General features: G+C 48.0%; 4 protein-coding genes across 5 annotated transcripts; 2 read left to right on the forward strand and 2 right to left on the reverse strand.

Moving 5' to 3' along the window:
• Nucleotides 1-714: 714 nt before the first annotated feature.
• On the reverse strand, nt 715-3,545 carry LOC124478200 (proteasome subunit alpha type-6-like). The gene is made up of 7 exons (XM_047036394.1): nt 2,982-3,545; nt 2,601-2,695; nt 2,047-2,128; nt 1,673-1,828; nt 1,274-1,452; nt 1,055-1,149; nt 715-959 (listed from the first exon to the last, which is right to left on the reverse strand). The coding sequence occupies exons 1-7, from the start codon at nt 3,055-3,057 to the stop codon at nt 902-904; spliced, it is 741 nt and encodes a 246-aa protein (XP_046892350.1). The 5' UTR covers nt 3,058-3,545; the 3' UTR covers nt 715-901.
• Nucleotides 3,546-3,584: 39 nt separating this feature from the next.
• Nucleotides 3,585-7,466, forward strand: LOC124478199 (inositol-tetrakisphosphate 1-kinase-like). Of its 2 annotated transcripts, none has more exons than XM_047036392.1 (10): nt 3,585-3,674; nt 3,770-3,794; nt 4,203-4,325; nt 4,556-4,673; nt 5,183-5,284; nt 5,551-5,591; nt 5,714-5,879; nt 6,203-6,270; nt 6,413-6,575; nt 6,702-7,466. In XM_047036392.1, the coding sequence occupies exons 1-10, from the start codon at nt 3,592-3,594 to the stop codon at nt 6,932-6,934; spliced, it is 1,122 nt and encodes a 373-aa protein (XP_046892348.1). In that variant the 5' UTR covers nt 3,585-3,591; the 3' UTR covers nt 6,935-7,466. The 2 variants fall into 2 exon arrangements, with proteins under 2 accessions (XP_046892348.1, XP_046892349.1); XM_047036393.1 differs by having other exon boundaries at nt 6,662-6,794.
• Nucleotides 7,467-13,149: 5,683 nt separating this feature from the next.
• sars2 (seryl-tRNA synthetase 2, mitochondrial) lies at nt 13,150-18,035 on the reverse strand. The gene is made up of 16 exons (XM_047035754.1): nt 17,759-18,035; nt 17,464-17,559; nt 16,125-16,154; nt 15,863-16,003; nt 15,695-15,749; nt 15,526-15,589; nt 15,234-15,339; nt 15,103-15,150; nt 14,886-14,994; nt 14,594-14,639; nt 14,366-14,453; nt 14,163-14,275; nt 13,974-14,067; nt 13,786-13,878; nt 13,596-13,661; nt 13,150-13,477 (listed from the first exon to the last, which is right to left on the reverse strand). The coding sequence occupies exons 1-16, from the start codon at nt 18,029-18,031 to the stop codon at nt 13,337-13,339; spliced, it is 1,563 nt and encodes a 520-aa protein (XP_046891710.1). The 5' UTR covers nt 18,032-18,035; the 3' UTR covers nt 13,150-13,336.
• Nucleotides 18,036-18,320: 285 nt separating this feature from the next.
• si:dkey-260j18.2 (uncharacterized protein LOC325231 homolog) lies at nt 18,321-22,598 on the forward strand. The gene is made up of 5 exons (XM_047035561.1): nt 18,321-18,803; nt 19,181-19,334; nt 19,441-19,519; nt 19,655-19,882; nt 19,999-22,598. The coding sequence occupies exons 2-5, from the start codon at nt 19,181-19,183 to the stop codon at nt 21,578-21,580; spliced, it is 2,043 nt and encodes a 680-aa protein (XP_046891517.1). The 5' UTR covers nt 18,321-18,803; the 3' UTR covers nt 21,581-22,598.
• The last annotated feature ends 158 nt before the right edge of the window (nt 22,599-22,756 follow it).

Consider the following 22,756-nt stretch of genomic DNA (forward strand, 5'->3'; position numbering starts at 1 on the left):
AACAATAAAGAAAGGAAGAAGAGACAGCGTGATGGATTAATTATTCCAAATTATACGGAATTCAATAGTGAGTGTAGGGTCATGTCATTTTCAAATCACTTGACTGAAAGCCTTCCGGAACCCCCCCCGACCCCCACACACTTTCATTGAAAACAACAGGATTAAATCCTGCCTTCTTTGATTACTATTTGTTTGTCTCTGCCTCGATTATTGGTCTTGACTCTGGTCCACAGCTGGTCATGTCCATGGCCACTGTGTGCATGTGCGTGTGCGTGTGAGAGAGAGAGAGAGAGAGAGAGAGAGAGAGAGAGAGAGAGAGAGAGAGAGAGAGAGAGAGAGAGAGAGAGAGAGAGAGAGAGAGAGAGAGAGAGAGAGAGAGAGAGAGAGAGAGAGAGAGACAGACAGCAATTAAGTCATCAGGAGAAACAGCAAGAGAGTGAAATCATTAGTAATAGTGTGAGTGAGGATCCTGAAGATGCTGACCTGGGCCTACTCCAGCCATACAGCCTAATATAGGCATCATGTTCCTGCTTTGTGCTTCAGTAGACAATGAGCAAACCCACAGTAAATCAAAATAACACTGTAACAACATCTCTATCTAGTGGTTAACTAGACACCTCAATTTATTTATTCTCAGCCATTACTCACACAGCTCCTATAATCTATTTCAGTATGCCACCTGGTGGTCAAAAGAAAAGTGTAACATCAACTGAGTCATTATTAAAAGTGTTTTATTCAGGGAAATGCAGTGTGTTTGGCACACAATGGATGAGGCCATGTGTATTGAGTCCACCTTTGTCTAAATGGGCAGGGTTACATTGTTTCAATGGGAAAGGAAAATCAAGTGCAACCAAACATGAGTTGCTGACCGAGACTAATGTGGTGTGACGTGACTGCCTGCTTACTCCCGCTCTGCTAGGGCCACCAGGTGGGTGTCAATCTCAGCCTCTGTCAGTGTCCTGGAGGGAAGGGGGTTCAAATCAGGCCCACATTTTAGTTCACGAATGCACTGCAAAGTCAGTCCGAGCACATATTGTAATTGTGAAGAACATACCTGAAGTTGGGGCTGTCTCTGGTGACCACTCCCACTTCCAGCTCGTTGGGCTTGAAGTCCATAGACAAGATGGAGGACAGGCAGGAGATCCCCAGCTGTGGGAGAGGGGGAAACATTCAGGAGACCAGTTGTCTAAAAATAACCAACCACATTCTGCTAACTTGCAGGGTTGACGTTGCTTTGAAAAGCTCTGGTGATGGCTGTGGAAGAGGGTCCTACCTCCACAGTCCTGTCGTGGGTGAGGTCAGGCTTCTTCTTCAGCTTCTTCTCCAGGAAGCTGTTGGCCTCCGTCTGCTTGGCCCCCACGCTGGTGGCCTTGAAGCCACAGAAGTAGCCGGCAGGGTCACACTTGAACAGAACTGGGCCCTGCTGCGGGTCTATGGACACTAGGATCATACCTGGAGAGGATGTGTGGGGGTGTGGGGGTGTGGGTGGGATGGGGGGGTAGTTACAAAAAAACAGTAGTTAGCAGACTGGAAAGAATGGATCAAAATAAATGAAGGGGAGTGTTAGGCGAACAGAGGTAGAGGATAGAGAGAAGAGGTGGAGGGACAGGAGGGATGGAGAGGAGAGGAGGGAGGAGGGAGGGAGGGAGACTAGAGGTAGAATATCACTCACAGCATCCTAGCGGTCTCATCTCGGCATTCTGGGTGTACACCTGGGAGATGTCCGCCAGCCTCCGACACAACATGTCCGCAGTGATGTCATAGCCAAACTTGTATTTCCACTCAGCAGCTTCCACCCTTCCTCTGTGGACCTGGGAGCGGCTGTCCGCTACAGAGGGAGGGGGGGTGGGGGGGGGGGGGGGGGGGTCACTGTGTGTACCAGTCTCAGGTGTGTGTTCCAGTGTACCCGCCACCCTAAGCCTACAGAGCTGACACAAACCAGCTGAGAATCGTTTAAAAAACAATTTGTCATGAGATATATCCATTTAAAACACAAAGCCTTGTCATTCATGATGAGCAGTGTGCAGGTTAGACCAGGTGACTCACGGTTGTGTCCGGTCATCACACAGCCGATTCGTGGGGTCAGCTTGTACATGTTGGTTAGGGTGGACGAGTCCAGCAGTTTATCCTGCAGAGCAAATGTTGTCATGACAACATAAATACACGTATACGTATATACACATGAACACATAATAAAATATCTACACACTGGAGTGCGTTTGATCACATACATAATTACAACACTCAGACAAACATGCATACATACACAAACGTGTTTATACATACACACATATGGACATAAACACACATATATATATATAGTACAGACACACATGTACATACACCCATATTTCTACACACATATATAGACATACACATCTTCCACAGCCAGAAGAAGCGTGCTCTCACTCAGCAGGATGCTGGAGTCACTCTTTCTGGCTTCACTGGGTCTCACTGACTCTTTCACTTGTCTCTGAACATGTGAGTGTGTGTGCTCGTGTGTGTGTGTGCTCGTGTGCTCGTGTGTGTGTGTGTGTGTGTGTGTGTGTGTGTGTGTGTGTGTGTGTGTGTGTGTGTGTGTGTGCGTGTGCGTGCCTTACTGGTACTTTCTTCTGTGTGACCACCACAGCACTGTCTGTTCCCCTAATCCCCACAGAGGTCAGGCCACCCTGGGCGATGGCTTTGAAGGCATACTCTACATATGAAAGACAAGAGTGGGAAACATAAGATACATACAGTATCTACCGTGGATACAGGATAGCATGTAAAATACACACACTACATGAAAGAGCATTAAATACATATACTCTGAGTAAGTCAACGGGCCACCACATCACATAACGTGCAAGGCCTATAATCATATTGAATTCTAAGACACACGTAGGCTACCTAAGGTTTATAGATTTTTTGTAGACTATAAGAGCTTTATAGATTAGATTAACAAAATTAAAAGTATGAATGAGAAAACTCTTCTTTCTCACCGACTTGATAGAGACGGCCGTCCGGAGAAAAAATCGTGATGTGTCGGTCAAACCCAGCGTTAGAACCACGGGACATTGTCGTCGTCGTCTTTTCTGCTTGTCAGAAAGAGATGATGACCTCAAACGAATTGAAGTGATAGGTAAATTTATCTCGACAACAAACTTAATTCTCGGCTATTTTTCGAAACAATAAATTGGTGTGATAGATTCTTCTCAGATTGTGCTGGGCTAACGATGAGTAAGTACTTCTGCAGGCCTGTTGTTTGATAAACTTCCCGGTGATTTACTTTCTGTTTCTGTCCTCAGTAAACCGTGCAATGTCTGGCGCCTGTTATTGGATAGAAACAAGGAAGTCGCTGTTCCAGTTAAACATTACAGTAAAACATGAAGCTTTGATACACGAGGATGACTTCGAAAATTTGGAAATATGACGCTCTCATTTCATTTGGTCAAAATTAAGAAGTAATCCAGTGATTTTCCCATAAGCAACCCCTCCCCTCTCTCTCTCTCTTTCTCTCTATATCTCTGTCCCTCTCTCTCTCTTTCTTAGTCTCGGAACTAGTGCTCCCCCGCTGTTCAAGGGACCAGTATACCTGACTGCTCCGTCCTAATGTCTAAGCGCCGGGTGGGCTTCTGTCTCAGCGATAAGAAACGGAGAAAGATGAATTTAGTCACATTTGCGGAGCTCTGTGCGTAAGTTTACATTTTAGAAACTTTTGTATTATGAAAATTACATTTGTTAACCATACAATAATAAAATGCTCTGTTTTACAAATTCCGCTTCACAGCACCCATGGGTTGGAGGTGATTGAGGTTAGTGGCCGAAACAAGTTTATAATTACATTATTTCTAACTAACTTTTTGATTATAACCCAAACTTTTAACTGCTTAAACACATACACACACACACACACACACACACACCAGGCACACACACACCAGGCACACTCTCAGTGGCTGTCAGTGGCAGGTGCCTATCATGTTGGTCACACTGTCACAGACACATGCAGTCACCTGCTCCCAGAGTCCTTCACACAGACACAGTAATATGAAGAGACTGTTTAGTGCTTTGGTTCCTTCCCATTGGAACATATGAGAATTTGGTCATAAAACTCAGCAGTGTCATTTACAGTTTCCCATACTTAAACTACTGTAGTAGTTAATTTCAAAATAGTATGTCACCCCAGATGTGAGGACATCATGTTGTTATTGCTTGTCTAGATAGACCTCACCCAACCACTGGCCTCCCAAGGACCCTTTGATGTCATCGTTCACAAACTCTCTGATGTCATTGTGGAGGCTGAGTACGATAGCCAATCACAGCAGCTCCTCACCAACTTCCAAGTACGGTTAACAATTGTGATTAGTGGTATCACTGTTCACGTAGTCTTGTAGTCTGTCCATTTGTAATTGCAATTGTAATTGGAGAATCTGTGTAACAGATTTTAGTTTTCTAAACCTCCGGTGTGTGTGCATGTGCATGTGCGTGTGCATGCATGTGTTTGTGGTTGTGTGTGTGTGGTGTGTGTGTGTGTGTGTGTGTGTGTGTGGGGGGGGGGGGGGTTGTAATCCAGAGCTATGTGTCTGCTCATCCCAGTGTGATTCTGTTGGACCCCCTCCCTGCCATGACCCAACTTCTGGACCGCTACGCCTCATACAGGATCATGAGCAAACTGCACCACGCTCTCAGAGGTAGCAACATGACATCATCTACAATTATTTTAAATCATTAAAATAGTCCAGAATTTGTTTTCACAAAAAAAGGTTTATTCTAAGTCCTCTCCTCCCTCCCTCCCTCCCTCCCTCCCTCCCTCCCTCCCTCCCTCCCTCCCTCCCTCCCTCCCTCCCTCCCTCCCTCTCCTCCCTCCTCTCCTCTCTCTCTCCTCTCCTCTCCTCTCCTCTCCTCTCCTCTCCTCTCCTCTCCTCTCCTCTCCTCTCCTCTCCTCTCCTCCCTCCCTCCCTCCCTTCTCATCCCCTCTCCTCTCCTCCCTCTCCTTCTCATCTCCTCTCCCCTCTCCTCTCCTCTCCTCTCCTCTCCTCTCCTCTCCTCTCCTCTCCTCTCCTCTCCTCTCCTCTCCTCTCCTCTCCTCTCCTCCCACCGTCCCTCCCTCCCTCACTCCCTTCTCCTCTCCCCTCTCCTCTCCTCTCCTCTCCTCTCCTCTCCTCTCCTCTCCTCTCCTCTCCTCTCCTCTCCTCTCCAGACTGGTGTGTGTGTAGTCCGTCCTACCTGGAGATCAGGAGCAGCAGTCAGATGTCAGACCTCCAACAGACTGTACAGAGGAAAGGCCTCAGCTTCCCTCTCAGTCAGTATACTGCAGCTGCTCCCAGTCCCACCATCTCTCCTTCTCACCCCCTTCCTCCTATTTCTCTTCCTCCTCCTCCTTTTGTCTTCATCTTTTTCGTCCTACTCTGTCTCAGTCTCACCACAAACTCCTTCTCCTCCTCCTTCTCTTCCTTCTCCTTCTCTCACTCCTGTGTGTATCTGCCTCTCCATCTCTCCCCCTCAGTTTTCTCCTCCCCCTTCTCTTGTATGTCTCAGCCTCACCATCTCTCCTCCTCCCTCCTCCAGTCTGCAAGACCAGGGTGGCCCACGGCTCCCGCTCTCATGAGGTGAGCCCCGAGCTGGCGCTGGCAGGTCACCTGACCTCCTTCACCCCTTCTATTTGTCTCACTCCTCCGGCACTGTGGCCGTTCTCTCTCGGTACCTCGGTGTCTCTCTTGGCTCTCTGCAGATGTGCCTGATCTTCTGCCCCTCTGGGCTGTGTGACGTCCGTCCTCCCTGCGTCCTCCAGAGCTTCATCAACCACGGCGCCGTGCTGCACAAGGTCTTTGTGGTGGGCGACGCCCACTTCACCGTGGAGAGACCCTCGCTGAAGAACTTCCCCTCCGGCCCCTGTGGTTAGTCATGGGAGAACACACTGACACACACACACACACTGATACACACTTCCTCTCTGGTCCTCGACTCCACTTCTCTCCTCCTCTCTTCTCCCTTGCTCTTTCCATCTTCTCTTTCACCTCCTCCTAACCTCTCAACTCTTTCTCCAAAGCGACATACATTTAGGTCATACAGAAAGTACAACAGAAAGTTAAGGATCAGAAGTGTATACGTAGCTGTAACAGTATTTCGGTCATGGTCTATACTTTAGCTGGCACAGTCCACTCTCCTCTAATACTTTTATGAATACTATTAATAGTACTGTTCTCTTTTCTGTCTTAAGAGAGGGAGACAATCTTCTTCAACAGCCACGAGGTCTCCAAACCTGAGTCCTGCTCTGACCTCACTGCTGTAAGAATCAATCACATCTCAGAGTTTATTTTAAACCATGACCAGTTCTGACCAATCCAGGAAGACAAAGTACATACCCTACAGATGTTTCACTATAATGTATTTATTTGACATGTCTTCCTGTGTGTGGCTGGACGTGTAGCTGGATGAGCAGACGCCCTTGCTGCCTCCACCCAGTGCCCAGGCTGTGGGTGCCCTGGTGGCAGAGCTGCGGACACAGCTGGGCATGGCGTTGTTTGGGGTGGACGTTATCCTGAACATTCACACCCACACGCTCACCGTCATAGACATCAACATCTTCCCAGGTGAGCAGAAGGCCTCTCAGGCCTGGGAAGCAACTGAGAGACACCTTCTCAAGATCTCCCTTTCTGTCTTTCTTTCTTACTTTCAGAATCTCTGGAATCTGTCATCTCTCTCTGTCTCTCCTCCAGGCTATGAGGGGGTCCCCCAGTTCTTCTCCTTCCTCCTCAGTCACATTGAGTCAGTGTTGGACACCAGAGAAGACCCCCAGGCTGCTGGTCTCCCTGCCTCCCAGGCCACTGGTCCTCCAGACCCCCAGACAGATCCACAAAGCCTGGGTCACTGTGACCCTCAGGACGCTGGAAACCCTGCCTCCCAGGCTACATGTTCGACAGCTCCTCCTAGTCCTCGGACAACCCTCTGACCGCGCTCGACCAGACCTGGCTGTCGTTGAACTCTGACCCTGATTCAGTACCTCACCTGATCCAGGGTTAGTTCCTATTCCCCTGTAAAAACATACAGGTGACACACAGGAGGTGAGTGGTCATCCACTGTGTTTATTAGGTTAACAGGTAGCGTAAAAGACACACCAGGCACAATTACATGACTCTGATTGGCCAGTACATTTATAAACACAGAAGTTTTTATTTGTCTTCTTGTGTCTCTGCTCTCTGGTGACTTTCATCTCACACTCCTTGCTGGTTTAGATACATGGAAAATAATACATTCATTATTTAGTAAATCTCAAAATGCCTAACAGTATTTAAACAATCTGGTCTATTTTTATGATGTAAATCAACTATTCTTACAAAAAAAGCGATAATATTTTGAAATTGTATTATACATTTGGAATAAAATATTAAAGGTATACAGAAATTCTCACTATGCATTTGGCTGATTATTGCATTATTTAGAATATCACAAACAAAGATTCAAATAATTTTAGTTATGTTATTATTAGTCACATTTTGCCGTTCTCCCACAGTAACCCAGTTATTTTGTGCAGTTACACCACCTTTACATGTGGGAGCGCTGTTGTACAAAGCCTGTGATTATTATTGAAGGCTGTTATTTTACAATAGAAACAGAAATAGAAAAAAACTGTCTTTAATTTACAACAGTCTTTCTGTGAAGAACCAGATATAGTGAATAACTTTGTGTCTCCACCCTGAATCCCCCCTCCCTACCCCCTCTCCGTTTCCTTGGCTTGGTTAACTGAGTGCAAAGCTGGGTGAAGATGTGGGGTACTGCAAGGACTATCTCTCTCTCTCTCTCTCTCTCTCTCTCTATCATTATCCTTGTCTCTCTCTTCTACACTCTGTTTTCTCTTTCTTTCTCTCATTCCCTCCTGTCACCCCAGTTCTTCGTTAACAGTCTGGTACTAACAGTGGACAAGCCAGGTGAACACATAATCTTCACATTATGAAAACAACATCAAGGATGTCATACATTTAGAATACCAGTGTTTTACAAGTCTGTGGTACATACCTTACAGTTATAAAATCACCAATAACTGCCACCCACTTTAAACACAGTTATTGATTATTGCACAAAATATACTGACGCATCAACTATAGTGGAAAGCGCATCTTGTCACTTAAGTGAAGGAATCTCATGTTGTCATCGGCTGATACTTGGCTGTAGACGAGGATCAATGCAAATGACTGAAATGCTTCTAATAAAGTCATCATGTAAATCACACTGTATCACACTTCTGTCATACTCGCAATCGAGCATGTTGGCCCGGGAAGAGAAACTCGATGGAAATGCTCATGAGTTAAGAATCTAACTGGTTCAGTATAGATAGAAGCTCCTTGTGTCTCTCTGTAAACATGGAGACACCACAGCTTCACTGGAGATGAGCTGAGCTCACACATCTTTTACACCTAAAACAATCTTTGATATAACATGGGCTACGACACACTTTGTGACACTGGAAATAATCTCCTAAAGCAGGCTGAGCTGAGTGTAAGTGCGAGTGTGTGTGTGTGTGTGTGTGTGTGGGGGGGGGGGTTCTAGCCCCTGCGTAACTCCCGTAGTTCAGCAGCCACTTTCCTCAGCTCTGCCTCAATTTCCAAAAGCTCCTGTAGAAACACAAAGACGTGGATACTAGTAGAGAACTACAGAACTGAATAATACTGCAGAACACACACACACACACACATAACACTTATTTTCATTCATATCTTTTTCCACTCACCTCTCCTTCATCCTCCTCAGTGCCTCCTTCACGTTCTTCATCTTCCTCATTCTCCTCCTCTTCTCCATTGTTATCCTCATCATCTTCATCATAACCTTCCTCGTCATCTCTGTATCTCTCTCTCTCAAACTGACGGGTGGCCTCGTCACTCGCTTTTTCCATCACCCTCTTCTGTTGAGGCTCCCTCATGTCTCCATCCTCCTTCCTTTCACTCTCCACCTCTCCCTCTTCCTTCTTCTGACCGTCCACTTCTCCCTTTTTCTGTTCCATGTCTTTCCCAGTCTCTCCCTCCACCTTGTTTTCCAGCCCTGTTTTCTCCTCTGTCTTGCTCTCGTCAGCCACATTCTCTCTCTTCTTCTCCTCCCCCTCCTGCTCCTCTTCCTCCTGCACTCGTTTCATTTTCTTGAGAAGTTCCTGCAGCTCCTCCTCCTTTTCCTCTCTTTCTTTCTCCTTCTCTCCCTTCTTCATGCTGCCCTGCTCCTCCAGAAGCTCTTTCAGTTCCCTCTCCACCTTCTCCTTCTCCACCAGCAGCTCCACCTCGTTGTTTTTCCTCTCCTCACTCCTCTTCCTCTCCGATTCCCCCAACACCTCCAGACGCTTCCTCTCCGCTTTTTTCTCTTTCTCTTCATCCTCGACGCTGCCTTTCTGCCCCTCCTCCGAGGCTGGCCCCTTCAGGAGCTCCTTTTCCTTCGCCGATTTGTATCTCTTCTTCTTCAGCTCCTTCAGAAGCTCCTCCAGCTCCTTGTCGTCTTTCTCCTCCTCTCCTTTCTTCCTGATCTCCTCGGCCAGGAGCTCCTCCAGCTCCTTGGCTCTCTCCTCCTCCCCTCGTCGACTCTCCTCCAGTCGGGGCTCCTCCATCATCTGTCCCTTCATTCTCTCCTCTGCCTCTTTCTCTTCTTCCTCCCCTCCTTCTACCTCCACTTTCTTCTCTTTGGGGATCACCTCTTCATCCTCCGTCTCGTCCTCTTCCTCCTCCCGTTCGTCTCTGTCATCCTCTTCCTCCGGCAGATTCAACTCATACTGGTCTGCCTCTCGTTCATATTCTCTTTCCCTATCTCTCTCTGAAAGTCAAATACAAGAAAGGTTCATTTATTCAAAGTACATAGTACACATCTATGCTTACTATTGAGTTGATAAACTGATTACATTGATTTATTAGAATTTTTGGGGGGTGGGCAGACCATTCTATGCTAGCTCTAGTAATAGGTGTGTGTGTGTGTATGTGTGAGTGTGTGTGTGTGTGTGTGTGTGTTTGTGTGTGTGTAGTGTGAGCATATGAGGGGGACAGACCTTCCTCTGCAAGGTCCTGTAGTTCTCTCAGCAGACCCTGATGTCTCTGCACTGCATCCAGACCCATGTCTAAACAACAAGAACAAAAACAAACACATTACATCCTGGTCTTCTTACACTGTGATTACAGTTTTGTGCACATAATCTGTCTGAGGAAAGACGGTTTCTGAGGAAACTGAGGAAAGATGGTCTGAGGAAAGATGGTTTCTGAGTCTGAGGAAAGATGGTTTCTTTGAGCAGATGATCACCTGGTAATCGTTTGTCACAGTCAGAATGTGCATCTTCATTACTACCTAGAGAGTCCTGGATGCAGTCCAGTACCTGAGGGAACACCAAACACACACGGACACAATCAGATATGCACATACACAATCAGATATGCACACACACAATCAGATATGCCAATACATGCACACAAATACACACCCTATCAGATATGGGTACACACACAGTCAGACAAAGACATGATCTGGCACACACAAGATCAAACACACACATAAAGACAAACTCAAAACTCCAGATATACTGTGCATGCTCATACTCATATACAAACACAGAACTACAGAAATCAGCCAGGGGAAGCTGGGTTCTGGGGGTTGGTACTAAAGATGCTGAAAGTTTTCTTCTTGACCTTAGCATTGTGCAGAGATGAGGACACTGGTAAGGATCCCACTGGAAGGGGAGAAAGGGGGAGGGAAATTTAAACAAGGAGGAAGAGAGACAGAAAGATACAATCAGGTTTTCAACAGTGTTGTTCAGTCAGATTGATGATGTCATGATCTAAAGGGGGTGGTTCTATGTCTGGGATAAGCTGAGCACAGTCACAAAGCAGGCAAGACTGGGAAGAAGCTTAGTGTCCTCTCTCTCTCACTCTCTACCTCCCTCTCTCTATCGGAGGTGGTCAAAGAAGAGCTTTCCTTTTTAAGAGCCAACAAGTCTTACCCACTACTCTGTTTCCTGCAATGCCAACACACTCTGCTGCTAGGAGGTGACTGTCTGCTGCTAGGAGGTGACTGTCTGCTGCTAGGAGGTGACTGTCTGCTGCTAGGAGGTGACTGTCTGCTGCTAGGAGGTGACTGTCTGCTGCTAGTAGGTGACTGTCTGCTGCTAGGAGGTGACTGTCTGCTGCTAGGAGGTGACTTTTTGCTGCTAGGAGGTGACTGTCTGCTGCTTTGAGGTGACTGTCTGCTGCTTTGAGGTGACTGTCTACTGCTAGTAGGTGACTGTCTGCTGCTAGGAGGTGACTGTCTGCTGCTAGGAGGTGACTGTTTGCTGCTAGGAGGTGACTGTCTGCTGCTAGGAGGTGACTGTTTGCTGCTAGGAGGTGACTGTTTGCTGCTAGGAGGTGACTGTTCTGGCAGTACTCATGCATTCCACCATGCTCAATTAAAAAAGGTCAGCATTTCTGACCAGAGGAGGAATGGAAGGTCAGCAATGCAGAAACACAAAAAGGCTTAGGATACCACCTGATATCTAACTGAATATCTCAAATAAATGTAGGCTATATGTATTCATTTTATTGATTGACTCCAAGGTCCCAACAAAAGCACGTGAGCCCTATTTTGTTATGCGTGTCTGCTTGTGTGTGTTGGTCCTTTAAGCTGGGACACGTTGCTGGTTTTAAAGCTTCGTTCAATCCCAGGTTATTATCCTGGCCGTCCTGCTTCCACCCCACCGGCCTGCAAACACATGGCGTGTGGCCCAGCCAGACCTGCCTCACTAAAGAGCTGCTACATCCTCACACTGTTACGGTCCGGGTTAATGACATGTTGGCCAGATCACAGAAAGAACGAAAAGAATAGCCAAGCCCCCCTGTAAATAATAGCCACTTCCCCACAAGAAATATTGACAAAGCCAACTAATTGCACGTGCCTTGAAGCATCTGTCAATACATGGTTGCTCAAGCACAGCACAACAAAGGTCTGAGAACACGAGACGGGTTAAGTGTTTTGGCATGAACAAGCGCCGTTTTCCGTCACCTGCACTTCCTGTGCCGGACCACGTAATCCGCATTGGCTTAGGTTGAGTGTCATTGTATTGTGTATATTTGAATTACTGTATAAGGAAAATAACGTTAAGTAGCCTAGACACATTTTTCTTTAGTAGGCTTTTGACCCCTACACTCAGGAAAGCGCGCAGGCAGATCTGAAATAAGTCGCTGGAGGGGTTTTGTGCGTTTAACAAATTATGTAATCAAATAGGTCTAAATCTATCTAAATCTTAAAGGTGTAGATAGGACATCCACTACGCATAGAACCACTGGTTTTAACCATGTCTGTGTGAAATGTGAATTGTTAATGTCCAAACAAACAGTGTATTATGGTAGCATGCAATCGTGCAATCACATCAATCCATAAATTGGTTTGAATTTGAATTAGATAAAAACTGTCAAAGCTTTTTACCGGCACGCCATGATAGTCAACAATAGCCTACATTGGTATATTTTGATAAACGCGTAACCGAAGTAATACATTCTCTAAGGTAAGCCATGTTCTAACTAATGAAATGAGCTGTGACCGACATTCTTACGATAAATCACATAGACGTAGCCGAATGTGTTCTTACCTCCAACAAAGCTCCACCAGAATAGCGCGATAATAAAGACTCCCATTTGGTTGGTATGACAGGGCCTCGAGGGGTATATAACCTTGAAATAACGGTTCGGATCCTTCTCACGTCGACTTAAAACCCGCTAGGAGGAACCGAATATGTTCGTGTGTGTGTGATCTTCCGCAAGACCGAAGAGACCCCAGGTGACCAGTCGACAGGTTGGATCAACTTTGATGCTTCGTCAAAGCGTCAAATAGCGCTCGCACATACAGCATCACGCGCAAGGGGTATTACTGGCCTCGCAGTAATACTCCTACTCGTGTATCTATCTCCAGTTCCTCTCACTCTTGGCTCGAGATCTGTCTCACTGTAATGCACTGCAGGATATGAGTTGTCCCGTGCAGACTGATACTAAAGTGCGTGTGAGATTACTTTAGTCGCCAGCTAATTAATTCCACATCAATAATGGATTGTAACTATCTGACAGTTGGTAATCCATCAGCCATGTGCACGCACGCACACACAAGCACGCACACTTTCCCTTAGGGGATTGTAAGGCATTGTATTTCCCAGTAAGCTGTAGTAAGTATATCCATGTTTACTTCATATTTTATTACATCACAGAATCATTCTACTTATCAATAAAAGGATGCTTTCTCACAGACAACATGGTTTAAACATATTTACAGTAGACAACAGACTACAGAACGCATTAAAGTCTAGTGCGGTTGTGTACAGTGTTGATTCTGGCAGCAGCGTGTCTTGGTACTGGTCCGGTTGGACCTGTCACCTGGTCCTTGGGGTCGGACGAGGGGGTCGGTTGGGCTGGTTGGGTCCGATGTACCTCAGAGGAGAGTATTGGGGCTTCTCGATCACCTCCACCCCCATGTAGGGTTGCAGGACCTGCGGCACAAGCACACTCCCCTCCTGGGAGAAAGATGGGGAGAGAGTGAAAGACAGGCCCTTTTCACACCTGGCATCAGATCTCTGAAATCGCATTGAGATCCGTTTCAGATGGGTGCGAGTGAGTGTGTGTGTGTCTTACCTTGGTTTGGTGAGTCTCTAGTATGGCGATGATGGTTCGGGGAATAGCACATGCAGTAGCGTTCACCTGGACACAGGTCACAGTGTTTAACACCTCACACACCCATATCAGTGATAACACCTCCCATCCTCACATGGCTGCTCCAGCTCCCCTGTGAGGCGCAGCAGCAGAGGCAGGTGCCGGTCCTCACCGTGTGGGCGTACTGCAGACTCCCGTCCTGCCTCTCATACAGGATGTTGAGTCGTCTGCTCTGGTAGTCTGTACAGTTGGAGCCACTGGAGATCTGGAGCAGGCACACGGGACAGGAAGGATCAGGAGTGTGTCGGGTGTGTTTGTGTGTGTGTGTGTGTGTGTGTGTGTGTTGGTCACCAGTCTCACCTCTCCATAGCAGTCCCTCCCAGGCATCCAGGCCTCAATGTCGTACTTCCTGTGGGCGGGTGGGCCTAGTTCCTGTGTGGGCATGTCCAGCACTCTGAAACACACACACACACACACACACAACACACGCTCAGACTTGATCTGTTATTACATGATTTATTATTTGAATGGATGGATTGAGTGCCTCACCTGTAGTGTAGATGCAGAGAAGAGAAGATCTCCTTCTGCAGAGACAGGAAGTCCTCCAGAAGCTGAGAACTCTCATCTCCTGTTTCATCTGCTGTCACTCCAAACATCTCCACCTGGTCCACACACAGCCGCAAATACACAAATACATTTTTGTTGTTGGGTTTTAGGTAATGTGTGTGTGAGTGTGTCTGGGTGTGTGTTACCTTGTTAAAGTGGTGAACTCTGTAGAGCCCCCAAGCCTCTCTGCCCGTGTCTGTCTCTGCCCTGTAGCAAGTACTGCTACACACTGACCTGCAGGAAGACAGCACATCACACTACCTGACACACACACACACACAGACTAAAGTGCCAACAGTCAGCAGAACACAAGACTGAAAACACACACTTAAGAGAAAACAGCATAACATGCTAACCCTAATGTGTCTCCTCACCTGACAGGAAGGTCCCTCCAGTTTACTGCATGGTCCATGAAGTAACCTGAATGAATGGGAAGGAGGGAAGAAGGGAGAGAGAGCATAAGATAATACTTTTGGTTTGAAGACAATTTATGGTGCATTTAGTCAACTTGAAGAAATGTGATTTAGGTAGTGGTAATACAACTTGTTTATTAACCATTTGTACCATGGCAACTTTTCCCTCCAAACAGCTGACCTTACACCGTGACATCGCTCCTTAACTTGAACTTGAATAATCAGTCCATTTTAGAGCCCCTCCCCCTCTCACCTGCCACGCCCACCTCGCCAGTACCAGCCAGGTTGAGGTCCGGGAAGCGGCCGGGATCCAGAGAGTACACCTGGGAGCGATGGGCATTGGGCTGCATCCCACACCCCTCCTGGAAAGAGAGAGAGAGAGAGCAGGGGGCAGGATTGATTTATATACACACACACCATCTCATCGGGGTATATGTGTAGATGTTGTGTGTGTGGTGTGTGACACTCACAAACACTGCCCCCTTCAGTACGTCTGGCACTGCCATTGGAATGAAGCCCTGAGAAAACACAGGAGACAGTAGGTGGTAGGACATCCATTAACTCGAGGATCACTCTCTCCCCAACACAAACACTCACTAACCCGCCGCTGCAGAGTGTCTAAGGCAAAATTCTGCAGAGCGATCTGGAGTCTGGCCCCTGCCCCCCTCAGGTAGTACGACCTGTGGCCTGAGATGTGAGCAAGGTTCCTGCCCGGAAGGAACCAGAGGGAGAGATAGGTCAGAGACTGAATACATGAGAGAGGAGTAAAACAGAGAAAGCGAGAGAGAGAGAGAGAGAGAGACAGAGACAGAGAGAGAGAGAGAGAGAGAGAGAGAGAGAGAGAGGGAGATAGAAGGAAAAGGAGGATGTGTGTGTGAGAGAGAGACCCTCACCTCTGTCTGATAAGACCCAGCCCCTCCCCCAGCTCGACATGTCCTCTGGGTTTGAAGTCAAACACTGAGTGGACCATGGAAAAAAAACTGATTATACATAACAAACATAGTTGGTAAACATTCAAATCGGTGTGCTACATTATTACACATCTATTAAGACTCCTCTCACCTGGCTTCTGACCAACCAGCTCTACCACCCTTGCCTGGCTTTCGTCTCCGATTGGCTGGTGGGGAAGAAAGGTTCCAGAGTATCAACCGCAGACCCTGTATTCTTGAAATCTGTTAGTGCGTTTGTGTGTATACTATGTGTGTGACTGTGTGTGTGTGTATTCCTCACCACGTCAGGGTGTGTGGTGTTGGGCAGTCGGAGGGCTTGTCTGTAGTGTTCCTGCTCCAGCTGATTCTGTTTGGGGTAGAGCTGGCTCAGCCTGTTGCGGATCTCTCTGCCCTCCTCTCTGGCCTGCCTGTGCTCTGGCAGCTGACACACACACACACCCATGGATCACTCAGCCTAGCACTGCTACAGCAGATATTAGGGTTAATTCTCTCTGCTTAGTGCCTTCTATCTAATTTCTCCATATCACAAAGACAACACTCACATTGGCTAGTGACTTCTTGTCGTTCTTCTCCTGAGGAAAGAAGAGAGACAGTCACAACAATGCCCACTAACCTAAACCCTAGTAGGTTAGTGAATTAGTTAGAGCTGTGTTATGAGTTGAACACCCTGGAGTTTGTGAAGGAATCTATACTGCTAATCCAATGCTGCTGCAACAATCAATACCTCAATTATATGAAATGTGTAATACTTTATACTAAACATATATCTTAATATGATTAAACATATGTCTTAATGTGAGTAAATATATGTCTTAATGTGAGTAAATATATCTTAATGTGATCAAATGCCTTAATACATTTTACGATGGGTCTATGCAACAGGATGATTCTGGGTCTGTGTAGTGAGGTCATGCTGAAATGTAACTCTGGTGTGTGTGTGTAGGAATGTTGAAGGTCAGCGCACTGACTTGGGAAGCAAACTGGTAATGCCCGGGACTGGTGTGAGCACAATAGGGCCTCTCAGCTCATGGGAGTAAAGTGTCAACTTGAGAGATAAGGTGACGCTTGGGCCGTGGAAGATGTAACTCTCTGCTCCTGCAGGACGAGTCAGACCGGCCGGTCTGACCACCTTTGGATATACAACCCCTGTTCTAAAGGCCCATTTCTCTTGGACACCATACCCCCCTTGTCTTGGATGCCACTTTCCCCCTGGAGACCCCCCCCCCCCCCCTTCTCTCCGGATGCCCCTTTTCTCTTGGAGACCCTGCCTCACCACCCCGTACATCATCAGCGCTGGACACCCTGTCCCCATCACCCCATACATCTTCAGGACCTTGGGATGACCCACTCCCTACCTTGGAGAAGACCCCCTCCCTTAACAACATCAGACCTTTGGGTCTTGTCTGCCCCCCTCCCTCTCTGAACATCACCAGGTCCTTGGACTGCCCACCATGTGCCACCACAAACGCCCTGGACACCTAATTGGATAACCACATCCCCTCCCCATTGTCTTCTGACCAATCACCCAACAAACACCCAACTCTTGGGGGGTACAAGACCTATCCCCCGAGGACAGGGAGACAGGTCTTCGACTGGGCAGAACTCTCTCTCTAATCTCTGTCACAACCACTTTCTCAACAAAGGCCTTCGTTTGATCTATTCTGTGACTGTTTCTGTGAAGCTGCATTGGCATCATCGACTGATTCACTGTACTAGACTGAGAACATCCTGGTGTGTTGTATTCATTGTTGATTGCATCATTTCTTATGAATAAACTACAAAGAACTTGGTCTGGCATGTAACCTTGTATCCTTCTCCACCTAGTTTGACACACCGTAACAAGTTCCCACTCTGACACCTGGGCTCTAGAAGGATACACACCACCAGCGCTCTGACCCGCTCACTAATCCATTTCTTCTTTTCCTCCAGCTCAGAGACTTCCTTCCTCACCTGCTGGAGCTGCTGCCACACATACACCTGCAACACACATCCACATTACAGTGAGTGACCTCTTTGGCTGTGCACACACACAATCTCTACATTCACATTATACAGACAGGTGTCACTGCCGACACGAGCTAGTCTAACTGTCTGTTGTTTACTGTGGCATTGACTCAGCATAGCGTATTCAATAACGGCTTGCGTCATCCCATATGTAAACAGGAAGACTGCTTACAATTAGTTTGACGTCCTCTCCACGCAAATCCCCCTTACGAGTTACAACATTAGCTATGACTTTGTCGGTCTCCTCGCATACAAGTTGCATGTCCAATTCCGGCTTGTCACTGTAGCCATCACGGACGTGTTCGTAAAGGCTGCTGCGCACGCCATGAGCCAAACGACGCTGAGTGAAAAGTATTGTGCCCTGTCTTGCATACTGTCTAGCAACCGGTTTTAATACATTAAATACTGAGCCAAGTCTTCCCACCATGCCTATGGAGGTCGCCATGTTTGAAGGCGGAAATTGTTTGAGTAAGTGGAGGCGGGAAAAAACATTAAACAACGAATCAAAATTAGATAGGGGATGAAGTGTGACCAAAATCAGTTTATTTATTTAATATATTTCAGTTCATGTTGACAGTTTTCTGTTTTAACTTTAATATTAAATGTAGGAAATACAATATTCATCCGAATAATCTTTTACACTAAATTAAAACACAAGCGCGTTTGAAATAAATCGTCACGTCCGTTTTACGGCCAAAGATTGGCCAATGAAATAAGCGGTAGCATTGCGTTGCGGTAATGCGGCTTCGTTCGCTGTGTAAAGTGGGGCCGAGCAAAGTCGGAATGCTAAGTACATCTCTCGCTTTCCGCTTTTTAACATGTTTTTAAAGATACATTTGTATGCCATATTTAATCTGGGATAGTGCAAAACGAGATCGACCTGGTTGATGCTTTTATAGAAGTGTGTGATTTTGCAGATCCAGCCAGCTAGCGGGCTGTCTCGTGTTGTTGTTATATGCATGGGGCTGACAAGAGACCCTTGAGCCGTGATGCGCTCGGTACCGGAGGCCGGATTCACTCACAGCAGGACAGGGAAGGTGTACCGAAGGTATCGGGGTGCGAGACACACGGATGGCAACTGTACGACCAACTGTATCGTCCTTCTTGAGTGATCGTAAAGAGACGGGCTTCTGGTCACAGAGTGGCTGACGAAGCGGCCCGTGTTCCAGTCTAACCACTCAGGGACAGAGGAGAACGAAGGGAGGTTCAAACTTAAGGTAATTGCAACATTTGACTGATACATATCGTGATAATGTGTCTGCAACCATATAACTGTTCCAACTTAGACTCAGGGACGAGATGGGCTAAAAGTGCTGACTTAGTTACAGTCAACAAAAATAACTATTTGAGTCATACAGCCCAAGGCAGTGAACTCTTCTTACTATTGGAGTCACTATGTTTGGTAGCTGAGATTATTATAAGTGTTTCTCAGGATGTCAGGCCTGTAATCAATATGTATTCTCCTCTTTTTTATAAGGGGGGGCTGGGGTTCACACAAATACCAAGTGTCTGATTCTATTGCAATTATAGATTACAGATAGACCTTTAAACTTTGTAACACACTTTGTAAACAGACTGTTTTTGTCTGTGTCAGATGAGCACCCTGCGGGGGGGTACAGTGACCTGGCGACCCCAGCCGTGGCAGGATGGTGATGGGGGAGGCGGGGAGCCTCTATCAGACAGTGACTCGGAGGAAGAAGACTTCCCCGATGACAGCACCACCCCTCTGGGAGACTATGTTACTCATGGTGAGGGGGACGGACGACTTGTTATCTTACCATTTGTAGCAATTATTCAACTTGATTAATGATTTAACTTTATTTCCATTCCTCCCCCCCCGTCTCTCTCTTCCAGGGTTGAAGCAGCTACTAGATGCTCAACAGCTGTGTGATGTTACACTCCTTGTAGAGGGAAAGAGGTTTATGTGTCACAGGTACGTTTCTAATACGTCTCTTTCTATCTCTCTGTTTCTCTCTCTCTTTTCCATTATTCCTGTGCCCAAATTAACCACCTGACTCCTTCCTCCTACTCCCTCTTTCCCCCCCCCCTCTCCTGTCCTCTCCTCCAGGGTTCTCCTGGCAGCAGTAAGCCCATACTTCAGAGCCATGTTTACCAGCCCATTGGTTGAGTCCCGCCTTACTGAAATCCGATTGGAGGAGGTCACGCCATCTGTCATGGAGACAGTCATCCAATTCGTCTACACTGGGGAGGCTGGGCTGTCCTTGGACACAGCCGAGGACCTGTTTGTGGCAGCCAATCGTCTTCAAGTGATGCCACTGCAAGACCTGTGCTCCAGGTAACCATGGTCATAGTTACTTGGTGACAAGTCTGTTCTGCCACTGGTGAAGTCAGTAGGAGTATTTATTTTGACAAGATATGATCACCAAAGTTGGTTTGATGTTGTCTGTGTAGGTTTTTGTTTGAACACCTGTCTGTGGACAACTGTCTGGGGATGTACTCCCTGGCACGGTCTCATCACGACCAGCTACTGCTCCGCGCCTCCCTCCGCCTGGTTGCCCAGCACTTCCCCCGGGTCGCTCGCCACAAGGATTTCCTGCTCCTGGATCCAGGAACTCTGGGCAGTCTTCTGGGCTCCGACCGGCTGGGCGTAGACTCAGAGGCCGAGGTGTACGACGCGGCGCGCCGCTGGGCAGAGCACAGGCCCCTGGAGCGCTACGCACACATGCCGGCACTACTTCACCATCTCCGTCCAGGGCTGCTGTCTCAGGAGGAGGCCCAGAGGCTGAGGCAAGAGCTGGGGCCGGCGGCCCCGAGCGGGGGCCTGGGCCTGGGAGGTCCCTTGAGACCCAGGGAGGGCATGTTCGAGAAGAAGATCGTGTGTGTGGACCTAAAGCCTCGCGAGGATGAGTCCTTGTCGGAGAGAGATTTCACCGTGGACTGTTTTGACCCCCGCACAGGGAAGTGGGAGAAGCTGGCGTCCCTGGGCTCGCTGCTTTGCCCGGGCTGCACGGCCGTGGGAGGCCGTCTGTTTGTGGCGGGGGGGATCCTCCGGGGGGGGTCGGTGTCATCCTCGGTCCACGAGTACGACGCAGTGTTGGACCGGTGGCTGGAGCGGCCTCCTATGGGCCATCCCCGGGCCATGCTGGGGCTGCTGGGCTGCGGGGGGGCCCTGTACGCCCTGGGCGGGTGCAACCGCTCCGCCCTGCTGGACTCCTGCGAGACCCTGGACCTGGCCTCCCTCTGCTGGTCCCCCGGCCCCCGCCTGCCCCTCCCCCTGCGCTCCTTCGCCTGCGCCGCCCTCCGCGGCCGTATCTACCTGCTGGGCGGAGCCACGCTGGAGCAGAACCGAGCGGTGGTGCACGCGGGCGTGCTCATCTACCACACGCTGACGGACTCCTGGAGCCGTGTGGCGCTCGACTCCGGCGCCACCTGCCTGGCCGGAGGAGTGGCGGTGCGGGGGGGTGTCTGTGCCATCGGCGGGTACATGAGGGACGCCACCAAGTTCCTGGATGGAAACTACACCCACCTGGAGCCGCTCGACGCCACGGGCCGCGTGCTGTTCTTCAGGGAGGGGAGGGGCTCCGGGGTGGAGCGTGAGGTGGCGGGGGCGGTGCTAGCAGAGAGGGGTGGGGCTGGTGGGGGCAGTGACCGCGCCCCCAGCCCCGTGGTGTTCCCTGGGTTACCACGGAGGATCGCAGCAGGGGGCGTGGCCAGGTGGAAGAGGCGGATCTACGTGCTGGGCGGGGAGAACGGGTCGAGGTTCTACGACAGCGTGTATTGCTGGAAGCCCGGCTGGAGGAGCTGGGTCCAGAGGCGGGAGAAACTACCAGGAGACACGGGGGGGGTCAGCCAGTTCGGATGTACCACTCTGAAGTTCCCCAAGAAAGCCATCCTGTCCAGACTGAGGCTGGCGCGGGACGACTGTAAGAATGACGACGATGACGACGAAGACGACGAAGATGATGACGATGATGATGACGAGGACGATGATGATGAGACTGGCACGGACCAATCGAGTTGGACTAAGAAATGATGGCAACACATCAGGGGGCTTGAACCTTGAAAGCTTGAAACAGACAGACAGGCACACAGAGAGTGGGCATTCCCATCTGAATGTAACCAGCCACAGTTTGCTACAATAACAAACCAACAGCAACAGCATTCATCATGTCCTTCACCATTATCAGTTTGGGAAGGAACCTCCTTGAATGTATTAAAGATACCTACTGGATGTAGCCTACCAGAGGTATTCATGGTCATTCGTGAATTTTTAGATGTTTTTAAACGTTTTAAGTCGTCCCTCAGTGAGATGGTGGTGGATCTTGGGGGAGGTGGGATAGTGGGAAGCCTGTCCTTATTGCACATGTCCTCTCAAGCTCAGTCTGCCTCTGGAAGAATGAATTGACTGTAAATTGTGTTTGAATGAATGCAACATGCAAAGTGTTTCGCTTATTTATTTGAATGGGGATGACGAGGCGTTTGGAGTGGTCTAGAACTTGACCTTTCTATCCTGAATATGATCGATTGATCTGATTAAAATCAACAAAGGATTGCTTTGTGATGTCACTGTGAACTTTAACCCTCGTCTGCCCTAAGCGCTCATCAAATCAAATTGGAGTATCTCAGAGGAGGTACTCCTTTTTTTTTTTAACCTTTTTTTTTGTTTTACTTTTTTTGTGCCCATTCTCCCCCCTGCGCACCAAAACACAACTTGTGCCTGAAACATAAGTAGTAAGGTTTGATTTCCTTTGAATATCATTCATCAGTTACTTGGTAAAAAAAAAACCACAGCTCTAACACAGGAAAATCTGATCTGTAAACTGTCAGTCTGTTTACTCGCACAGATTTTAAATGTGTTTTTACCCCGTCCCTCTATTGAGTTATGTGTAATAGTGTGCCTGTGTGTGTGTGACTGTGGGAGACAGACTGTCGATTTGAAATGTTTGTAACGCTAAAATACACTTACCACCCTCACCCTTTCCCACAAGGAAAAATGTGATGTACGTTTTTTAACTGAAAGGCAAATGGATATTTTGATGACAGCCAAGCTATCAAACGATTAAAGGAATGTTTGCTTAAAAGTCGTTTTCATCCTCATTATTCTCCTGACACAAATGTGAAAATCTCCTAATAGATTATTCATTGGAGTCATTTAGTTACGTCAAGCTCCTCAGAAGCTTCTGTTGGAGAATTCTGAACTGGTTAACTA

The sequence above is a fragment of the Hypomesus transpacificus genome, chromosome 15 (genome assembly GCF_021917145.1).
Source record: "Hypomesus transpacificus isolate Combined female chromosome 15, fHypTra1, whole genome shotgun sequence".
Classification (NCBI taxonomy): Eukaryota; Metazoa; Chordata; class Actinopteri; order Osmeriformes; family Osmeridae; genus Hypomesus; species Hypomesus transpacificus.